General features: G+C 54.6%; 1 protein-coding gene across 1 annotated transcript in view; it reads right to left on the reverse strand.

Annotated features, from left to right (window-relative positions):
• Positions 1 to 8,523: 8,523 nt before the first annotated feature.
• Positions 8,524 to 22,268, reverse strand: part of CDK18 (cyclin dependent kinase 18) — a 35,950-nt gene continuing 22,205 nt past the window's right edge. The window contains exons 3-16 of the mRNA XM_072844644.1: positions 16,152 to 16,297; positions 15,657 to 15,782; positions 12,853 to 12,909; positions 12,492 to 12,606; positions 12,226 to 12,320; positions 12,060 to 12,122; positions 11,530 to 11,653; positions 11,321 to 11,441; positions 10,885 to 10,982; positions 10,429 to 10,534; positions 10,169 to 10,211; positions 9,532 to 9,622; positions 9,123 to 9,200; positions 8,524 to 8,803 (exon numbers count right to left, since the gene is read on the reverse strand). Of these exons, the coding sequence (XP_072700745.1) occupies positions 8,769 to 8,803; positions 9,123 to 9,200; positions 9,532 to 9,622; positions 10,169 to 10,211; positions 10,429 to 10,534; positions 10,885 to 10,982; positions 11,321 to 11,441; positions 11,530 to 11,653; positions 12,060 to 12,122; positions 12,226 to 12,320; positions 12,492 to 12,606; positions 12,853 to 12,909; positions 15,657 to 15,782; positions 16,152 to 16,297 (1,298 nt within the window). The 3' untranslated portion in view covers positions 8,524 to 8,768. The remainder of the gene's footprint in view (positions 8,804 to 9,122; positions 9,201 to 9,531; positions 9,623 to 10,168; positions 10,212 to 10,428; positions 10,535 to 10,884; positions 10,983 to 11,320; positions 11,442 to 11,529; positions 11,654 to 12,059; positions 12,123 to 12,225; positions 12,321 to 12,491; positions 12,607 to 12,852; positions 12,910 to 15,656; positions 15,783 to 16,151; positions 16,298 to 22,268) is intronic.

The raw sequence follows: 22,268 nt of genomic DNA on the forward strand, positions 1-22,268 counted from the left end.
GCTCATTTCCACCTGGACATGGCTTAATGTTTAGCTAATCCAAATTGCATCCCAGTCCTCATTCTTCCCTTTCTGTAGCATCCACTGGAGCCTTCCCAGAGTAAGGAGAACAGGATCGTGCCCTCTCCCACCACCAGCACGAACAAAGTGAGCGTGAGCAGCAGCCTAGAAGAGGTGGGAAATAAACCCCATTGCTCTGAGGGGAGAACTCCTGTGCCTGCACCTGCAGCCATTAAGCAATCAAAGAAACAGCTCAGCTGCCTGCAGGGACGGAGCAATGTCGTTACCCTGTTTTACTGATGGGGAAACTGAGGGCCAGAAAGGAATGAAGCAATTTGCTCATGGACACGGAGTGAGTCAACAGCATGGCCGGAAATCAGGTTTTATCATTACATGATAAACCATCTTCCTTAACAGCCTGAATGGCAGGATGGAGAGGAGGGGGAGGCTGATGCACAGTCCCCTGGGCCACAGCCTCAGCCTCTCCCTGCCAGGCAATAACTGGCTTTGAAAGGCCACGCCGCTGCAGACTACCTCAGCTTCTCTTTCCCCATCCATAAGTGGGGACAAAACAGCACGAGGGAGGAAGGATTGTGACAATAAAGGCCTTTCCATCAAAGTGCTGCCAGGAAGGTCATCTCCTGCCCCTCTTTGTCCATACATCTCCTTGTGTGTGAAGCTGGAGTTACTTGATGCAACAGCAGATCCTTATCTTCCACGTACTGGGTGCCATGCCCCAAGAAAAGGGTTGATGGGGTTTTACCCATGGTTCCTCCAGACCACATTCTTGATCTCAGTATTGATCTTGGTTCTCCCTTTACCGGACAGGGAGTCCCAAGACCTGCACTCTACTCCTGGCTTCCATTACTGTATCACCATCACTTGATAGCATCAGCTCCCTGGGCCTTGACTTCCCCAACTATAAAATGGCTGAGCAATGCTTTCCCCACCTTTGCAGGTTCACTGCATCCACTCTCAGATGAAAAGGCAGCACCCAGGTGCCAGAGGTTACAAATGTTAGTGCAGCCCCTACCCCGGCTCCAACGGCTGACCCCACTTCACTAAGCAATGGCCTAAATGCCAGTACACTTGCTTCCAGGAATATCAGGCCATTTCATCAGGGATAACGCAAATCGCGCAAGATATGCTTGCAAATAAGAAACGAAGCGTAGGTGGGTTAGTCAGCATAAGAACACACAGATCATTTCTGGCTCCACATACTGAAACCCAGATCCTCAGAGGTAGCTCATAAAAATGCAAGCCACAGGACTATGAGTATATGCAATACCAGAATTAGCTTCACGAGGAGGCACTTCAGGCTGTTTTCCAAACTGAAATAAATGTTGTACTTGCAATGAATTAAACACCCACATTTTTGCGCTTGCTGCAAGCTGCAAAGTGAAATCATGAATGAAGGAATAGCAGAGCAGCACAATGACAGACGGCAGCATCAGTCGGTGCCTGCCATTGCTGCTCAAAAAGATCCCGCAAGCATTTGAGAAACAGCTTCCTTTTGCTTCCTGTGCCCTTGCACATTCTTCCTGGAGCAGCAAGAGGCACAGCAGATTTTTTTCACATTTTATCAGTGAATCTTTTCACCCAGTGGAGCAATTACTTCTTTAACACGACCGGGTCCTGCTTTGCAGTGACTACTCTGTAGAGCTTCAACCCAGAAGCCAGATTTTGTTCAGATTTGCTGTTGTGATGCTGGCATTGCTTCTCTTAGCTTGGTTTCAACACAGTGGGAAAATTCAATTCTAGTAATAGGTTTTCTAAAGGTTTCCTCGGGGTGGAACCAGCTGAGGCCCCACGGGTGGGCTTGGGGTAGCAGGCACCCGAGACGGGCTCCTTCAAGGCTTTCACCAGTGTTTGGGTTGGCAGCTGTGGCCAAGGGCCTGGGGCTGAGATACGGTCAAACAGTTTTCCCCCTGTTCCCCTTTTGCTAAGAGACCACAAAGGGCAAATCTGGGCTGACACCCTCAGAAACCTCAACACGTTATCCCAGCAACCACACGTGCCGGTGTGATGGGTCGAAGGGCTGCATGCGCATTTGGAGACGGGAGCACCGATGCCTTTCAACAGCTGTAACTCAGCCCCAAAACCCCACCGCCAAGCAAGCTTCAGCAGATAAGAAAGTCACCACCCTGAATCACTGAACCTTACTGAGAAAAGACGTGATGCTCCTTACAACACAGAGTAAACTCTCCGTACGATGGGTTGAATTAGTCTAGACTGCATGTAAGATGCTCAGCAACCCAGCACGAATGGGCCGGGCAGCTGGAACAGCAATGCACGAGAGAGGTGTTCACCTCATGTATTTCGGGGTCAAGAGTTTCAAAACACGCCGTGTGATTTGGAAAGCTTGGCTCCACTTCTAGGTCAAACATTAGCCTGAGATCTTGGCCCAGTTATTACAGATCCTGTAACACTTTGTCTAAAAGGAGGAAGCGCTCACCTACACGTCTTCCTACCGCCCAACTGAAATAATTCACACACCCACTCCGGTTTAGCTGGAATCCATGTGCTTCCTCCTTTACTGCACTAAGGCTGCGGCAGAGGAAGGCAGGCTGCAATGAAACGACCAGGCTGAGCCTCCCGAAACGCACCTGTAATTCAATGACACACAAATAATCTCGTTGAGGGCAGCAGGTATCGTCCCCGCTTTGCAGATATGCTGAGAGACCCGGGGAGCGATGGGTGACCTGGCTTGAGCATCCTTGCGAGGCAAGAGGACCCCCCTAAGGGACACGGAGCGGGGAGGTCACGGCTATTTGGGCGGCTGGGAACATCCAGATGCCGGTCAGGTCCGCAGGCAGAGGATGCGGGCTGGGGCCGCTCGGCGGCATTCCCCCGGACCCAGCGCCAGCAGCTGCTGCCGCTGCGGGACTGGAGGAATGAGAGCGGCAGATGGAGGAACTGGTTTGGCAAACAGCTTGTTACTGGGGATCTGCCCACGCCAGGCCCTGAACGTGACTCAGGCAGGCTGGGTGCTGGCTGGAGGTGCAGCCCGGGGAGCGGAAGAAGGGCATTGTCCCCTTCCCTAAACCAGCTGCCCGTCATCCGCGGGCTCACACCACGGGTCTGGCCCCAAAGATCCCACAGGTCCCCCCGTACTCCATCTCTGGCTCTTCCCAGGTCCCCCGGCCCCGGGGGGCTGTAGCTTCTCTTCAGCACTGATGGGCCAGAGAGCAGGGATAGGTAAAGGGGATTGCCATGCTGAATAGCTCTGATCTCAGGGAGATTTTTAGCTGCTAGAGCTGTGGGAAACAGGGCTCCCCCGGCCCTTCCCCAGCTCTGCCCTTCAGTTGCTTTGCAACCATGGGCTGGACACGTCAGCTCTGTGCTTTATTTGCCTGATAGGCTTATGGCAATATTTGTTTAGGGCCTTAGGATCCATGCAAGGGACCACAGAAACATTTTCCTATTGTGCTCAAGTTTTTGAGGTCTTGAAACCTTGGAAGCTTGCAGGTTTCACCCTCCTGCAAAGGTCAGGTAGTGGCAAACTCCTTTTGCACTAAGTCTGTGTCTGGGAGTTTACTACAGCCAGCCGAAAAATGCCCTGCTTAGCAGGAGTGAAAACGAAAGGTGTCCTGGAGCTGCACAGAGAGCAGCTGTGGGGAACGGCTCTGCGGGAAGGCACAAAGACGGCACGGCATGGCACGGCACGGCACGCTCCCTGCCGTGGTCCGGCAGCCGGCCTCCCCTGCACACCCACCACGGAGCAACTCACCGCTCGGGAGCCGGCCAAGGGACCTGCGCACCTGAGACGTCAGTGCTACCTAGCTGAAATTCAAAAACAAAGCGGATCCTTCTCCTACCAAAAAAAGAGAAAAGAGAAAAATTATATCCTGTACAAAACTGTCCTCTAGTCAATAAAGTTTATTGTCCAATCTTGGCTTTGGAGCGTTCACAGTACAACTGTAATATAAGCCTTAGCAAGAAAATGAGCACATCCACAAAATAGTCCATGTCACATCTGAAATACAAAAATGGAAATATTCTTATAAAACATCAGACACAAGATTGATAGATGGATACAATCTTTTATTCTTTTTTTTTTTTTTGTACCTTTCCATTTATTCCAGAAAAACTTTCTATAAAAAAATCATTGCTTCTTTTGGAATAAATCTTTAAAATCATTTCTTTTCAAATGGGTCTTCCATTTGTACAACACTAGTTAAATATATTACTGGTATTCTGCAAATGAATCACACCAGAGAACATTCACAGTATGTGTAGCCTGGCTGCTTGGATCTATTTTTCCTGCTGTAGGACAAGCATGATGCCGAGGATGAAAGAAGGCAATGAAGAAAGCAGAAAGTGGGTTTCATAGTGTTTGTGCCCAGCCATCGCTAGCGGGGAGTGCTAAGGGGACATCCAAACGCATTTCTGACAAGACTCGAGCGCACAGAGGCAGGACAGGGGTGCGGCACAGTCGGGCAGAGCCCCGGCTTTTGGCAGGTGAGATCACGTCACTTTTACCCTCATGTATTTCAGGATCAGGCCCTGATGGCCCTTGCAGGACCCGCTCAGCCATCGCTGGCTCCGTGCTCTGAGCAAACCTGGGCTTGCGTGGCTGCAAGACGCCGGATTTACGCCGGTGAAAGCAGAGTTTGGCCGTGTAAGGCTGGGCAGGCTCCCAGCCCCAGGTCCGGTCGCTTCCCCGTGCCCTGGGACACACACACTAAACCTTTGACGTTACTCAGTCCAGTGGGTTAGACTCTTTCTCTAATGTTTTCCCACCTGCCTGTTCCTAGCCAGTTCTGGGCTTCCATTTTATGCTAGCCTAATTTCTGACTGAAGATAAGTCATGGGAAAAAACCAAACAAAACATTTGAGAAGCTTGGGAAAATGGCCTTCTAATTTTTTTTTTTTCATCATGTGTAAGGGAGAGGGAAAAAATCCACTATTTTGTCCTTAGTCTCCAAGATACAATGTAGTTTTGTTATTTAAAATCTCAACATAGATCTGGCAATGGGTTGGGCCAGGAAAGGCGTGTGCATGTGTGTATGGAAAGGGTGAAATTAAACAGCCTGTAAGTTTTATTGTTGTCCCGTAACACAGACCTTGCTTTACACATGATTTACTTACATTTCTTTAACTAGCTATCAGCTGGAGAGATGAAAGAATACAGCCTTTCCTGAGGGCACAGCCATGGAAAACTCCATTTTCCACCAGAACTGGTAAAAAAAAAAAAAAATTACAAGAAAAATGTCTGGAAGACAAAACAACAGTTTCCTTTTGTCAAAACTCCCCATCTGCGAGGAGTGCCAGCTACTCCGCAAAGGGGTGGATGGGAAAATCCACAAAATGAAAAAAATGCCGGAGAGCCACAGACATTCCCAGCATTTTCATTAGTACTACTTTAAAAATCCAACTTGGGAGCCGGCTGGCGCTCCAGAAGCTGGGGAGAGCCTGCCCGGGGATGAGCTGCCGGAGCAGGCAGGGAGCGATGCCGAGCCCTGCTGCAGATTTCCTCCCCTTGCATGCAGGGAGGAGCGGGGAACCGCTCTGGGGTTCCCAGTTATAAACTGGGGCATCCAAGGGATCTTGGTCCTCATAAACCCAGGCAGACCCCGTGGTCCTCAGGGGGACCGTAACGCTATCCAGGAGATGGAGAAGGGGGATTTGGCTCCAGGCTCTAATCGCTGCCAACCGGCAGCTCCTTCTCTTCGCAGCCGGGAAGGCTTTGGCAGGCAGCGTGCCGTGGGAGAGCAGACGCTCGGGGCTCTGCCAGCCGACACGTGCAAGTGCGGCAGCGACAGGAGCTTATAAATCAAACCTTGCTCAGCAGGGCACCGAATATTTACACACACTATCACCCTCCTGAATAGGAATCAAATATCCACTAGATGCAGTGGAACAAAAGGGGTTATCTTAAATTCGGGCTGTTAGTAGCGCACGGGGCTAATAAATAATAGTGTTTCCTTTAGGAAGGATTTGTAGGACGAAAGGCAAAGGCTACAGAAGAATAAACAGCAGCTAACAGGCTTTTTGGCTTTGCTATCTGATCCTGGGTAAAGCAGTCCTGTCTACACGGTCATTGCTAGGTCTTTTCCCCAACAGTTTCCGTAGGTGACCTTGACCTTCAGCAGAATACCTCTCTTGTGGGGAGAGCTGAGACCACACCGATCTGGTGGTCTGCTGTGGTCTGCCTCCGTCCTCCCAGTGTGAAAGCAGGACGGCTCAGGTGGGCACCCTATGCCCCAGCAAGCTTTATGCCCAAGGCAACCTCAGTGCACGGGGATGGTAACGCCAAGCAAGAAAAACGGCACGAAGACAGGTCAAACATGTCCTGAATGGGCTTCCCAAGAGCGGGTGGAGGGGGCTGCTGCTCCCCCGGTCCGACCTGCGCTCACAGAGCGCAGGATGGGCTCTGCCCCCCGGGCACGCCAGCACTCCTTGCCCCGTGGACCTGCTGCAGCACAGGGGCACGGGAGACGCTGCGTCCGTGAGCTGGCCTGCCTGCTGAGCTGCTAATTCCTGACGGGAGCTGGCTGCCCTGGGAAGTGCAAGTCTGCTCCACAGATCCCTGCCATGCCAAGGAAATTCCTGTATAAAATGCCTTTGCGAAAGAAAAGATGACAGTGTGAGAGTTCAGACTTACTCCAGCCAACACCTCCCTGGGTGAACCTCCCGACTGAAAAGCCCCTTGCAGCAGGAGCCGGGTGTAGGAAACCAGGCAAAACACTACCCTGAGCAGGGTGAAATGCGTCACTGGTGGCTGATGGCTATTCATGCTCTTCCTATCAAATGGAAACAATTAATGAACTATTCAGCCTGCTGTATGCTGGACATACCGAGAAGGGAACTGAGCAGGGATGGGCAAACCTCAAACAATGCAGACGTCTGGATGCTTGTCTAGGACAAACCCGAATTAACAGCTTTGGTCTGATGGGGGAAGCTCAGAGGGCGCATCGCATCGAGCACTGGCACAGGGAGGAGTCGCCCCAGAAGCTTTGGGGAGCTCCAGGGTCTCCTCATTTATCCTTATGCTTTGCATTTTCTGAGCATCCCAGAAGAAATGCTGCACAGCAAAGCAGAAAGCAGAGCCCTCACTCCTGGCTTGATGGAGAAACAGCAGCATGGAGAGCTACCGGCCCCTGGGCAATGCCTCCCAGGCTGGGAGCGTGATGGGTTAAGCCATCAGCGTGTCCTGCCAGTCCCAGTGCCAGGTGACAGTCCCAGCGCCTGCCAAGTCCAGAGTCTCCTGGTCACATCCGTGGGCTGGAGGAGCGGTGGGCAAGAGGACTAGTCATCTGGGACAGCCAAGAAAAGGATGTGAATATTATACAGTAGAGAGACTTCTTGCAACGCTCACACACTTGAAGACGTTTCAGGCTGTTTGCAGGCTGTGGGGGAGAGGTGCAGCAGGGCTTCTTCGCTCAGGATGGATTTGGCACATTCCTGAAGTGTCCGGAGGGGAAAACGCACCAAGAGCAGTCCTCGGCCAGCAAAGCACGCTCAGACCTAAGCACGCACCTCAGTCCCACGGCATCGATCTGAGTCAGGGCTGGTATGATCTGGTGTTGGCTACAAACGTAGAGCCCAGGGTTTGAGGGATGATTTGCTTCTCTCCAGGTCTATTTCTGGTCCCCACAGCTGAGCTGTGGGAGGTTTGGCACCTCTCCCCCTTCCTCTGGGTAAGAAATGCACTGAGGTGGGTGTGTGCAACAATTTGGTACGGAGAGGCTGCGCGGCTCGGGCTCTGCCACGTCGCGTGGGGCTCAGCGACAGGACGGGGGGAGATGTGCTCCTGAGACGCCAGCTGGGAACCGCGTCCTGCCCCTTGTGACGATGGCAGAGAGGGTCACGGGCTGGGGGGCAGCAGGCTCGGCGATGAGAAAGGGGTCGCTCCATCAGCGCCTGGGAAGGGCTGGCCGAGGGGCTCGGCGCAGCAACGGGAGGCAGCAGGGAGCCGGTGCTCGTTTGGCCCCGCTTCTGCACAGCTCTGCCAGCAGGTACCTGCACCCCGGGCGGGCTAAGCCAGGCCTTGCTCTCAGCTCAGGACATCCCTGGGGAGCAGCCAGCTGACTGAATTTGGAAACGCAATGGTGGCAAGGAGGGGGAGATGCTGGAGGAAGCAATGGGAAGCTCCCTCCTCCCAGCTGCTCCATCCTTGTCAGGATTCAGGTACCAAAGATGGGGAGAGAAAAAGGGGTTGTGTAGGTAGAGGCAAGGGCAAATAAGGAAGGGCTGCCCTGGTTTTTGTGCTTGGGGTACAGTCTCTCCAGTGCCAGGCTGGGTCATGCCCCCGACTCGTAACATGGCTGCAAAGTGTCTCCCCAGGAAACAGGGGGTGCAGAGCAGGTTGTCTGAGCAAAGGGACGTTTTCAGAAATGCCTGCCTGGGCCAAACGCTACGATCCACAGCCCGGCTTTGGAGATACCACCCTCTGCTCACAAACCCCCCGCCGTGCCCGGCTCACCCCCCGAGGCAGCGAGCGGTTCCCTGGGGCAGCACACGGTCCTGCGCCCCAGGCAATGCCCAGGGCAGCTCCTCACTAGAGCCCCGGCACAGAAGGTGGCAGCTCACGTCTGATGGGGGCAACATGAAAATAAGAGGGGAAAAAGGCCACAGGTCCATCAACAGCAGCTGCTAGGGGCTGTGGTTGTGGGGACAGGCAGGGGAGAGCCTGCGGCCAAGGGCGCTTCAGCATCGTCCTGCTCGAGTCAGTAATTCTGCAGTGGGTCAGGTGGGAGCGTGTTGCCGTCTCCTTTCTCAGTGCTTTGATCTCCATGGTGACAAGGGGAACACGAGATCCAAGTTTAAAATATACTCTGCCTCCTGTTCTTCCCTCGGGCTGAGGAAGAGAGAGAGAGATGGGTCAGAGAGGTCAGACGGCGAGCGGCACTTGGCAGAGAAGCTGAGCCCTGCGGTGCTCTGGGTTAGGAGGTTACAAGCCCACAGCATTCACAGAGGGAGCTGCGCCTCAGGGCACCCAGATGTGACTTTGGTACCACGGTAGGTGACAAGCAAGGATGGCCCGGGGGTAATTTGTGGACTAAAGCAGGAAGCAGGTTTGGCTTTTTCCTACGCGGGACCCACTGGGAGTAACCCCAGTGCCAGCGGAGTTCGTGGCACCATCTGGGAGAGGTCAGCATGATCTTCCCTGGTCCTACCTGACTGCTGAAAGGCTGAGCCTCGGTAGCCAGGGTCCTTTTGGAGCTGGATCTCCTTCAGGGAGAAGATGGAGACGTCTAGGCAGAGGGGGCAGAGAGAAAGGCATCAGTCCATCTGGCTGAGCCAGCAGCGGTCTGCAAACCCGGAGCCAGGAGGGATGGCAGAGCCCAAGAGCAGCACCGCACCTCATCAGAGCTTTTCTCTCGCACTCCTACTCTACATTGTCCTACCCAAATTGTTTCTTGCTCTCGCAGCCACCGAGCTCCCACCCCACTCTGCTGCAGGAGCACCTCTGAGTAAGCAAAGACAAGAGGCATCCGAAGAGACCTGGCTGCAAACCACCACCCTCGGGCTGCACAGAAGCTCTTTGCTCCACACCCCCCAGGCCAGAGGACAGCCTGCACTTACTGTCAGGCAGGAGATGCACCCGCTCTCCCAGGCTCTTGAAGTAAGCGTGCCGCAGGGCTGCCTCCGCCGAAATCCGGCCTTTGGCTTCGTACTGCACAAAGCCCCAGAGAAAGGCAATTACATAGAGTCTGCACATGCGAGACGGCATTCAGTGGGCACAGAGGCCCCATTTGTGTGGGGCCCTCTGTGCCCCACGAGACACATAGCGTGCACGTTTTTGCACCTATGCACATGTAAATGCCCAAGCAGTTTCATATGCTGTGTGGGTGACGGTGTGTCCAAACACCGTGCACACCATGGGGGTGTGCAGGCAATTACCAGTGCCATTTGCACGTGCACAAGGGACAGACAGCACACGCTGTGTGACCATAGGAGTGCACCGGCCATGTCGTACCTTACGGATCATCAGGTTTGTGTCCTCCCACTTGTGTGAGAGGACACAGGGTGAAGGATGGTTCACTGTCCTTAATGGGAGGTGGTTTGGGACAGCATCTACAATGCCATAGCTGTAGGGCCATGGCTTATTCTGCAGTCACAGCTCCTCTCCTGCCTGGCTCCAAAATCAGTGTGAGGGCAGCCAGAGTACCTTCACTTCAGCACATCCCTTACCATCCACCTGGGCTGCTCTACCACTCACCAGAAGGAGGTTCATCAGCAAGTCAATGCCTTCCGAGTCCAGCCTGAGAGAAGGAAGAAATAAAAAATGGAGCATTATTGTGCCCAGGAGACATTGCAATCATCAATGCAAGGGACAAGCAGCAGGTGGGACCTCCAGTGCACAGTTGTATTCAGAAGCTGCCAGCACCATAAGGAGGAAACGAAACCGGTCTCCCCAGGCTCCCGTGTACGACCAGCGCAAGCCCACCATGCTTTATGTGTCCCTGCTCCAGTAGGTACCTTGGGGCGTGATTTATTAACGGCTGGGCTCGGTACTGCGTGAAATTGTAAGCCTTAAACTCCTCGTTGGATGTTATTCCAGGCCAGGTGTCTTCTGTTGGGGTTCCTGGGAGGGGGAGAGAGGGAAACCCGTCATGCCCATTTGCTGGAGAGAGAAGAGCCTCACGCAGGTGAGTGCCGGTGTCCTGCCCAGGAGAGCGGGCACGAAATTCCCCAGCAGACTGGGACTCGCCTGCGCATCCCACGGGGCAGCCGGCGAGGAGCCTCTCGCCCTCACACCTCTGCTGACCGCAAGCCTGGAAGGGGGCTGCGGGCAGCCTCTGCCCACGCCTGCCCACGCCGCTGCCAGGCTCTGCCAGCGGGCTCCCTCCAGGCTCCCGAGGCTGCGCTTTGCCACCGCTCCTGCAGTCAGCCACTGCCCTCGCGTGGGGATTTGGGAGACAGCAGAAGACTCACCCAGCAGCCTGAAGATCAAATGCAGCTCTTCTTTCACCGTGGAGCCGGGGAACATGGGCCGTCCGGTGACCATCTCGTAGTGGATGCACCCAACACCCCTAGAGCAGCAGCAGAGGCTCGGGGATTAGTGAGGGAGAAGCCCTGTGGATGCCCCACCACCCCTTGGCCAGCGCTGAGGTTCCTGGAGAGGGAAATGAGCCCCAGGAGCTGTGTCCCTTCTCTGCTAGAGGTAACCATTCACCCCTGCTGTGGACAGCGTGCTCCAAAGACCCTGAGCCCCAGGGGACACGGAAAACAGCATGGCCTCTGGGAGAGCCCACCACCCTCTGGTGTAACCAACACTGTGGGCATGTACGGTGCTGCACTGGCAGATGTGGAAGTGCCCGACCCACCGTCTTGGAGAGCCCGGGAAGCTCGGTTTGGAGCCGTGGCTCACCACATGTCGATGGGTGTGGAATATTCGGTAGATCCCAGCAGGACGTCGGGGGGTCGGTACCACAACGTGACCACCTCATTGGAATATGTTTTCGTAGGGACTGACTTGGCTCTGGCTAGTCCTGAGGACGAAAGGGATGGGCATCAAGGAGCTTGCACCTAGCTGCACCTCCTTGCAATGCTGCATCTTCCCCAGAGAGGCCCACCTACCAAAGTCAGCCAGCTTGAGCTCTCCTCTCTCGTTGATGAGCAGGTTCTGGGGTTTGAGGTCTCGGTGCAGGATCTTTCTCCCATGACAGTAAGCCAGACCACGCAGCAGCTGGAACATGAAGATCTGTGGGGAGGAGAAAGAGTTTGCATTTAGCGTGGGGACACAGGCACCAAAAGTGAGTCTGCCTCAAGGGCTCTCAAACTCATGGCCAGGAAAGACCCCTCAAAGCTGGCCTGGGGTGGGATGCACTGTAGACAAGTGTTCAGGCCCATCACCAGCAATCCAGAAAAGGGGATGAACAAAGTCTGCGTGCACAGTAATTTTATTTAGGGTGGCAGTGACTGGAGAAAGGCTGGTGGAGCATCAGAGCAGGCTGAAAAAAGTCAAAGAAGAGTAAAAAAGGCTGAACGGAAGAGAGAAGGGGTATCCAGCCTCTCCCAGCCCTGCAACACCCTGGACTGCACTCAGGGTGAGCTCCCTGCATGCGGGGAGAGGCAGGGGTACGGGGTGCCAGGCAGCACTGCCTCACCTTCACATTGTGCACGCTCATCAGGTTCCCACAGTTATCGAGGTACTGCTTGAGGTCGTTGTCCTGCACCAGGAAGCACATGTCAGCCTGCTCTTCCCGTGGCCATCACCCACCCGCAGAAAGGCAGCCGTCCCCCCGTTCCTGCAGAAAGCCCCTCCAGACCCACCAGGTACTCAAAGACGAGGGTGAGGGAGCACTCCGTGTGGATGATGTCGTGCAGGGTGACGATGTTGGCGTGTTTCAGGTTCTTCAGGAGCGACACTGCAAGAAGAGGACATGGCAGGTTGGGGCAGCAGGATCGGGGCACCGCGCAGCAGCACGCTGGTGGGACTGCAGGTATACACGGCCACCTGCACCACCCGCCCCAAATCTGCCGTGACCTGGCGTTGCTCCTGAGGGGCTGCGATGGGGAAAAGCCTCTCCTGCCCTCACCTTCCCGTATGGCCGTGCAAGGTGCCCCTTCCTCGTGCTCCAGGCGGATTTCCTTCAGGGCAACGAGGTTTTCGGTCAGCTTGCTGCGTCCCTTGAAGACGGTGGCGTAAGTGCCCTGGGTGGTGGGAGAGAAAATACAAGCCATGCAGACCATTTACCAGGGTGGCACAATGCTGATGTACTCCATAACATTTGGAAGAAGGATCATTTGAAGCTACAGGGCCAAGTCTGAAGTCCACAGAAAGACTTGGTCTAAAAATTGCTAGATATCGAAGAAATTTGGCTACAGTCTGCCCTTTGCACTTCAAGCTGCCCTTCTAACTTAATTTAAATCCTTACAGGGGTTTCATAGTCTACTCACCTCTCCCAGTTTGTCCAGTTTAACATAGGTTTCCAGCTTCCCAAACCCAATATCTGACTGTAAGAGAGAAAGGAAAACATCACTGGGAGGGATCTCATCCAGGGATGGCTTCACCTCCCGGGGGGGAAGGTCAAGGACACGGGACAGTAACAGCTTTGGGGGCAGATCAATCAAGGCAGGTGTTTGCATGCAGAAGCCCAGCTGATCTAAGTACATAAAGTCCATTACTTTCCTGGGGAAGCCCTGCAGGCAACCAGGCAATCAATCAGAAAACCTTCACAACCAACTGGCAGCTTAAGCGAAACGGATGGCACCGGCACCCCATACCCCGGGGCACCCCGTACCCCGGGGCGGCCGCAGCCTGCACGACTGCCCCTTCCCACTGCCACCCCTGCAATTCCCTTCTCCTCTCACCCACCACCCTGACATGCCACCAGCAGCGGCCGAGTCACACAGGAGCTGTGATTTGCAAAGAGCTGATGCCCTTTCTATCGGAGAAGCCTCGTGGGATCCTGCTGCCGATGCCCAGCCCTTTTCTTGAGTGCTTTCCTACGTCCTGGTCTTTACTGTGACTCCGGTCATTTCTCTGTGTGCTGTTCAAATCAAGCGTGAAAGGCACATTTTCCCATTTGGAACAGTAACTCTTTAACGTATTGCTGAGACTTGCTCTCGTGTACCCAGTGAAAGAAGGACAACCACTGCAAGGCCACAGATTTAGGCGTCACTCCTAGCAGACCCCTGAAATTGCAGTTTTCTGTGGGGACAGAGACACCTCCTCGGCTAGTTTGGATTATCTGTGTGCCAGGGCAGGGGATGGTTCCCAGGGCAAATCATCGCTCCTTAAGCTTAACAAACCAGTGTCATTCTCCCACAAAATACGTTTGCATCGGTGTAGTCCCAGGCCAGCAGCCAGCTCTGACTCCAGCCCAGCTAAAGGCCCCCCAGCCCAGCAGCGCTGCCCCCTCTCCCGAGCCAAGGGCTCATGCCATGCTGCTCGCCATCAGCAGATGGAGCTGGATGGACAGCTGTCAATCAGCAGGCAAAGACACGGGCTGTGCTGGGAAAGGGTGCCCTTGGGGAGGCACTGAAGGAGCCCCCTGCGCTGTGCCCAGGGCTCTGCCTGGAGAACCAGCAGCCCCAGGTCTGGGGTGCTCTTGCAGCTTCCCCTGCTCACCAGATCTGCCCCACGGGAAGAGGGATCTGCCCCAGATCTGCCCCATGGGAAGGCTTTTTCCTTGCAACAGGCACTGACCAGACCGCCAAGCTCTCACACGCTGCCCCCCGCAGCGGGGAAGCTGCTTTCTTGCTCACGCAAGGTTGGATTTGGACCAGCAAATCCCAGGGGAACATCGTGGGGGTTTTTTTTACTCCATTTTGGCTTCCCCAAACCCTCCGCGTACCCTGGGAACAGATGTGTCCTGAGCAGGGAAACGAAGCGGCTGCTGCAATCCGAGGTGCTGAGCCCCAGAGCCATACTGTGAGTTTTGCCTTATTCATGGGGGGCACCATGAATATGAATGGCACATTGCTCTGGCTGAGTCTATTTTATTGATTAGACAGAACAGGCAGGTAAATGCAAGCTCTCCCTTTCTCCTCCCTCCCCCTGAATCGGCATGCCAGATCTGAAGATGCCTGCTGAGACCTTGCTGTTGTATCTGTATAGCACTGAGCACTCCTGGGCAGCAGGACACGTGCTTGCACATTTGTAAACAGGGCACCGGGTTTTTCCTCCTACATATGCTGATGCTCTGCAGTAAAGAAACTGAAACGCCAACACTAATGCAAAGGCTAATTCATTATTTATCGGCATTTGCATTTCAACTAGCAAAGGCTCCGGCACTTGCTAAACCACAGGAGGCTTTCCACCTCCTTTGGAAGGAGCCAGGCCAAGAGGAAAGTCAGTGTCCTGGTTCCGGCTGGGATAGAGTTAATTTTCTTCCTAGTAGCTGGTATAGTGCTGTGTTTTGGATTTAGCATGCGAATACTGTGATAACACACTGATGGTTTAGTTGTTGCTGAGCAGGGTTTATACGAAATCAAGGGCTTTTCAGCTTCCCCTGCTCTGCCAGTGAGGAGGTGCACAAGAAGCTGGGAGGGGGCACAGCCAGGACAGCTGACCCAAACTGCCCAAGGGCTATTCCATACCATATGGCGTCATGCCCAGTATAGAAACTGGGGGAGTTGGCTGGGGGGCAGCAACTGCTGCTCAGGGCCAGGCTGGGCATCGGTTGGCGGGTGGTGAGTGGTTGCATCACTTGGGATTTTTTTCCTGGGTTTTGTTTCTCTGTCTCTCTCTCACATTGTTTTCATTATTATTATTATTATTATTATTATTATTATTATATTTTATTTCAATTATTAAACTGTTCTTATCTCAACCCACAAGTTTTCTTACTTCTGCTCTTCAGATTCTCTCCCCCATCCCACCGGGGGGGACGGTGAGCGAGCGGCTGGGTGGGGCTTGGTTGCCTGTCAGGTATGTGCAGAGGTGAGTGAGGAACGTGCAGGCCTGGGGATTTGCACAGCAGTATGCAGATGTGCACATGTAGGAGTGACGCGGGGAAAGAGATGTGTATGTGCATGGCGGGGGGAATGCGTACTGCCGGGAGTGCGCAGAAAGGGATTTGCATGGGCTGGGGGGTGTGTGTATCTCCATGACACACAGGGGGTACAAGGGAGCTTGCACAGCAGGGCATGACTACGTGGGTGGGTGGCAATCAGCACACGCAGCTGCTGGCTGTGACTTGTATGCATGAAATGAGATACTGTGCCCGGCACTGCTTGGTCTGCGTGGTGAGACTTACGAGGGAAGCCCGTCGGGACATCCTGCTGAGGGGCTTGGGGAACTCCGGGCTCTCCATCTGCAGCTTCTGCAAGAACTCGGGGGGCAGGCGGATGTCCATGGGCAGGGAGAGACGCTTGCTGACATCCTGCAGAGAGGGCCAGAAGAGCGAGTGATGAAGGCATCTGATGAAAGGAGGACTGTACAGAGACATTCAAGGGGAAGTGCTCTCTAACCAGAGCTGATATTAATGCCGAAGCAATGGAGGCAGCATCTGTGGGACCCTTCGTCAAAGGAAAAGGGAAGGTGTGTGTGCAGGCGTGTGCATGGGGATGTGCGCTGGGCTTCGTCAGGTACCACGGGAGTCATGTTGAGTGCACCCAAGAGGACATCAGGGCTCGTCTCTGAGAGTGCCAGGTCCCCACGAATCAAAGACGGGCTCATCCAGCCAGCAGGCAGGCGACAACCAGAAGTTCCCACATCCCTTCTGCCCGCTCCAGCCTGCAGCAGTACTTGCCTCCATGGAGAAACGGCGCTGGTTGTTGTTGCGGTAGCGCACGGCCATTGGGGACTGGCCTTCCACCTCGGAGGGGGAGATGGGGCTGGTGTCTGCTCGGAAGTCCCTTCCCAGGTGTCCCAGCTGCAGGTGCTCTTGAGCCAGGTCTGAGGACAAAGAGAAAGGAGAGCGAGCTGCTGGAGTGGGAGCAGAAGTGCCAAGGCCCAAGGTCTTTGGAAAAAAGCTTTGGAAAAAAGAGAGTGAGAGCAGGGCAGGGAGGTCCAGAGATGCTCTGGGGCCATGGGAAAGTTTTCTTCCTTCTCCACATCCAGGAGGCAGAGGGAATACCTGCTTTTTGCTCCGGACTCCTGGTGCATCGCCACCCACACGGCTCTGCTCAGCAGCACCCCCAAAGCACCCCCATGCAGCCCCCGGCAATGGAGGTCTCTTTTGACAGATGCGGAGGGGGATGCAGAGAGCTTCACACCCAAGGCCACTGCTTCACACCCAAGGCCACCCCAATCTCCCACGTCCCAATCCAGTGCTCAACCCCCCCGGCAGCATTGCCTAGCAGCTCACCCCTCTGCAGCAGCACCATGGGGTTTTGCACGGGTGAGTATTCGTCCTAACGTCCCAGCCTTACCTTCACTAATGTCACATTAGAGAAAACACCTGGGCACCTGGCCGTGGCTCTGGATCCCTCTGTGCTAGGTCTGTACAAAAGCAAACCAGAAAGAGAGCCCTGCCTCTGGGGAGCTTACAAGCACACGTACCTAATCTGCCTCAGGAACCACCAAAACTAACAGACATCAGGGTACTTTCCTCCAAGGATGTGACCGTTTCTCAGAAGGTGTTTGGGATTAAAGGCCGCAGAGTCACTTATTGCAAAACAAAACACTCCAGGCTTTCCTGCCCCAGCCTGCTGCGCTTAGCCAGACACACAGTCCCGAGCAGCACAAAAGCTCTCTTGAAAAGCAAAGCAGCTCAGAAAAATAACTCCTCTCTTGGGACTCCAGGTGTGAAGCCTCACCAAACCCAAGAAACCCTGAAAAGAGCAAAAATCAGAACAAAATAAGCCATTGAGCTCCCTCTGGTCTCCAGTTTGAGGCTTGCACTTAAACCTCCTCACTCTGTAATTAACAGCTGGTTGGTAGGAATATCCTGGCATGCAGAGACGCAGACAGCGGCACAGCAAAACACTGACGAGTTCAACGCAGGTCGCCTGGACCCCAGCAAAGTGGATTCCCCCGATTCACACGGATGCTGTTTCCAAGGGGCCGTTCAGAAGGAGGCAAGGCTAACTGGGTGTGCTGGGAGGGAGGAGAACCACCTCCCCAAGGGAGGGATGCATCTCCCTCTGCAAAGGTGTGGGGCCAAGCAGGGACAAGTTCCTTCCCAGTGGCCATACAGGTCTCTCCCTTCTCGTCTAAACTTTGTAGCTGTGCTCCAAGTTAGCAAGGCCTCCAGGGTCCGAGGACCCTGCCATAAAGCACCGGTGTCCTCCACGCATCCAGGCACCCTGCGGTTATTTTCCCAGAGCAAGGAGGAACGTTGCAGGAGGGAAACTCCGCAGGGAGGACCTCTGATGTCCCAGCCTGAGCCACTGAGCCCTGTCCCTTGCCAAGCCCTTTCCCTGAGCTGCACAGAGACAATCCCCTGCTATGCCTAACACGGATTTCAGCGCACCGATCCCAATGTGCTCAGGCAGCCAGCGATGATCTCATTGCTGAAGACTGGAGAGGGAGGGCTGGCTTTCACGGGGTGCTGAGCAGGGCTGGGACCTGGCTGCGGTTTGCTCATCTGATGGATGAGAGGTGGCAGGCAAGTGACCTGGGAAAAATGCGGTTTCGTGCCATGGTCACTGGGGGACCAGGGGACCTGCGAGCTAAAGGATGCAGGATGTCCTCGATAGACAGCCCGCACCTAAGGGATGGGTTCAGCTCATGCCACTGGGCCCGGGAGCATCTGAAACGGTGCCAGGAGTTTTTGGGTGGACAGGCAAGAAGGCGGCACAGTCACCCCCTCTCCCAGGACCGCTGTGGGACTCTGGTCCCTGTCCCTTTCTGGCCATCTGTCTGTGCAGGAACAGTTAGGAAACTTACCCTGAATTAACCACAGGTATAAAATTAACATGGATCAATTAAACTGAATCAAATCTTTTTAACTGGCTCACTTCCTAAGCGAATTTGCTTCTGAAAGCAATCTGAAAAAAACCCAAGGCCATTTAAAATCTGGCTGAACAGAGTTCAACTAATCCACTTTAAATCACAGTTTGGGTGAATTTGTCCTGGTTCCCATAGGTAAACAAGCCCAAAGACTTGGTAAGAGATGCAGCCTGTCCCTGAAAGGTGCAAACCAGCAGCACTGTCACTCTGAGCCAGCAGCCCACCAGGTAGGTCAGTGTCAATCTCTCCTCATCTACACCAGCATCAGACGTAAAGCCAGAGGTAAGATGACAACCTGGGCATTCTAGCACATGCAAAAGGGCATGGGATACGCAGAAGATCTGAACTACCACATGATGGGAAAAGCACATAAAAACACACAGAAGACTTGCAGAGATGAGGGGAAAGGTGTTTTGGCTGCCCTGGGGCCAGAGAGGGCAGGCAGAACGTGCCAGCCCTTCGTCACCGAGGTGCCCACAGCAGCCGGGGACACCCAGTCCCGCAGGGATGCTTGCGCAGGGCTGGGGTTGCTCCCGGGCTTGGAGGACCTTGCCGGGTGCTCGCGGGAGGAGATGTGAAGCTGTGGGCATGCAAACGTGAGGGCCTGTTTGATTCTGCCCGGCATTTCGTGTGGATGACAGTGAGCCCTGACACTCTGCAAATAATAAGGCTGCATGGGATATCAAGGCAAATTAAAGTGAGACCGCAGACACGGCGGCTGCCTTTGACGAGCCTCCCACCTTTTTTTATAAATATATTTAAACACTGCCTCTGCCAAAACAAGCTTTGATCTCCCAAGGAAAGGGGCCAGAACCCTTCACTGTTTGCCTGACTTATAGCTTTTAATTACTTTGCTAAGTGTGAACTCTCTTCTCAAAGCTCTGTTACACTCATGAGGCAGGGCTGCACTCAGGCCTTGGATTATTCATCCTCCTTCCTCCCCCTCATCATCACTTCTTTGTGGCCTTGCACTCCAAAGGCCAGATCTGGCTCTGATTTATGCCATTGCAAACTGGGAGTTACGCAGGCTTTGCAGCCTGAATACTGAGACCTTATTTGGCCTCGGAGGACAGACCAGGCGGTAGCTGTTGTGGGGCAAAGCCCTAGCATAGATAGGAGCTGTTGCTGAATGCCACCAGCTCTTATCAAAGCAAACAGGAGACACCAAGACCTGATACCTCTGAAACTCTGGGGTATGGAGAGAAATGTGTGACGGGGGAAGCCCTGGAGGAAAGGAAGGAGCCTCCTTGCCTTCAGCCTTAGTGTGAGGCTGGAGCAGCCACGGAGAAGGTTCCCCGTCTCTGAGGATGCGGAGACGGTGCTGGCCTTTGTCAAGGACATCAGCCATTGCACAGAGCCCAGCCTGGGCTCTCCTTAACCCAGGGGCTTTCTTCCACCTCTGCCTCTGCAGCTGAGCAGCCACCGTGGCCGAGGAAAGGCTGTGCTGCCCAGGGGAGGGATGCATGGCGGGGCGGAGGGGAGGGATGCTCGGCAGGGTGGAGGGGCGTTGGACGCCCCAATTCAGGCTGTGAGTGAATTAGGCTGTGACCACAGGCACCCCCTTTCCCTCTCTGCACCCTCAGACTCCATCAAGGTGACATTGCCTGTGACGGGATGTGTCCAGGCTAGAAAGCTGTTTGCTTTTCCATTTGCCAGCTCTGCTTCTCTCGGGTCTCGTTTTATCAGCCTCTGTGGGTGAGGTCATGAGAATTATGGGATGGGGAGGGCAGAGCTGGGGATTTCCCACCAACAGACGAGGCAGGTTTCTACCCACGAGAAGGCCTTGCCTTGTCCTGTTGCCAGAGTCAGATCAGCTCTGCACATGCTTTTGGAGCATCTAACGAAAAGGTCTCCTGGCCTCTGCATCACCCTCCTCCCCAAGGGCAGGTGGAGGCACTCACAGCCACCGAAGTGTAGGATTTGCAGACTGCCGTGACCTGTGAATGCTGATAACCTGTGATTTCTGATGCTGGAGGGAAAATAAAAACTGCACGTAATTCCCTGAGGAGCTGTGTGAGGTGATGAAAGGAAAAAAATGATGTGCTGATCTCTGCTGTGATTAGCACTCTTTTCTGGAGCGAGTGATCACAGTGCCTGAACTGTCGCGGGTCATCTGCTCAGCCGGAGAGAAAAGACCACTGCAGGCAAGCATGCCTGCCATGCAGACAGCAGAGACAGCCCCAGGGGCACGGTCAGAGGTCCTGAGCAAGGAAGGCGAAACCTGAAGCAAAGCTTTTCCCTGTTTCATGGGGAAGAGAAGCAGCACAAGAATGACTGCCATGGCTCCAATCTCAGCTCTGCTACCAGCTTTCTGCACAACGGGAGCAAAGTCATTTTGCCTCTTTGCACCTTGATTTCTCCCTCTGTAAAACGGAAGAGACCAATGCTTCAGAGAGAACTGCTGCTTCCCTAAAGTCAGAGCCCTCTCCAGACCAGGCAGCTCCCACGAGGTCCAAACCTCACCACCAAACCCTGCAAAAGAGCAACCTGCACGTAAACATCCTTCTCATCCCCTCCAGCACCACCACAGCGATCCTGTCCCCCTACACATCTGAAGCATCACGCTCCCACACCGTGCCCTAAAGCCTCCTCACCCTGGGGTGCTGGGGCTCGTGCCCCCCGGCACTGGTGCCTCCACCTTCCAAGCCCCCGCCAAGTCCTCTTGGCACAGGGCTGTGGGCACAGAGCTCCCACCCACGAGGGGTTTATTAAACGGCCGAAGAGATGCCTCAGACAAATGTGGTTGTCAGGGCTCTTCATAAACAACAGCCGCAGCCGGCAGGAGACGGAGATTAAGGGCACGGTGGAGGTGACTTCTCGGGGTTGTTTACAATCCCCAAGGGAAACTTAATCAAGAGATCTCAGGCAGGAGGGAGCGGGCTCGGGGTGGTGGGTATGGCGTGGGCAGCGTGTTTTGCCTGTCCTGCGTGGGAGAGGGCTGGGGTGCAAACGGGGAACCATGCACCAGGGAGCAGGGGGCACCAGGGAGGGAAAGCCGTGGCAGGGGGCCAGGACGTGCCGCATCCAGGCAGGGAGGGACGTACCGACCGGTGGGGGCTGGCACCAGGGCGTCCCGTAGCAGCACGTGAGGAGCTGTACCCCACGGGGCGGTGCTGGCAGACCCCTGATGCGTTCCCAGGTCCAGGCAGGAGGATCTCCTAATCATACCATGTCACAGTCTCGTACTGGTCCAGCCTCTACCCACGGGGACGGGAACCCTCTTGGTCCTGGCCCCAGGCTCAGTCTGCTCTGACTTTGCTCTTATTCTTTCCTGGCTACCTCAGGAGTGAGACCAAAAGCAGGGTGGGCATAGGCAGATGCTGCATGCACTGGTTTGCCATTCAAGGGCAAAGGAAGAACCGTGACCAAAGCTTCATTAAAGCAGAAGAACGGGGAAATCGCCTCTCCGACAAAGCCTCGGTTTGCACGGCAGAGATAACGAGCCCAGGCTCAGGCATCCCAGAGCAGAGGTCCCCCAAGGAAGGCAACAGCAGCAGCAGCTGTCAGTGCCCAGGACTTTCTTAGCCTCGCACCATTTTATCCCCACAGCTTCTGCACATCGTTAAGGGCTCAAGTCTAATTATAGCCCTTGCTGCTTGCTAGGGTGTGAGGGGAGGTGTGTGCGGGGGGGAGCAGGGAAGGAGGCCGTGAAGGGATGCTGTGCAGGGCAGCCTGGGTGTCTGGAAGGATAAGAAGATCATCAGGAGCTGCAGGAGTGAGGAAAGCCAGCTCTAAATTAGGTTACAGCATCTCTTCTTTCAAGCAGGTTAGCTGGCAGAGAGACGATCCCTTCCCGCTGGGGCAGATGCGAGTGCCAGGCAATTACATCACGGCCTCAGCCCCTGCTTGCAGCAAAAGTTTCTAGCAATTGTGGCTGCAGGGTGAGGGGGAAAAAAGCTTGAACGTGACCTGAGTGGAGCTGAGGGCACCGACACATGACCGGGCTGGCCTGTGGCAAAGCGACTTGTTTTGG

This window comes from Ciconia boyciana, chromosome 23, assembly GCF_034638445.1.
Source record: "Ciconia boyciana chromosome 23, ASM3463844v1, whole genome shotgun sequence".
In the NCBI taxonomy this organism is placed as follows: domain Eukaryota; kingdom Metazoa; phylum Chordata; class Aves; order Ciconiiformes; family Ciconiidae; genus Ciconia; species Ciconia boyciana.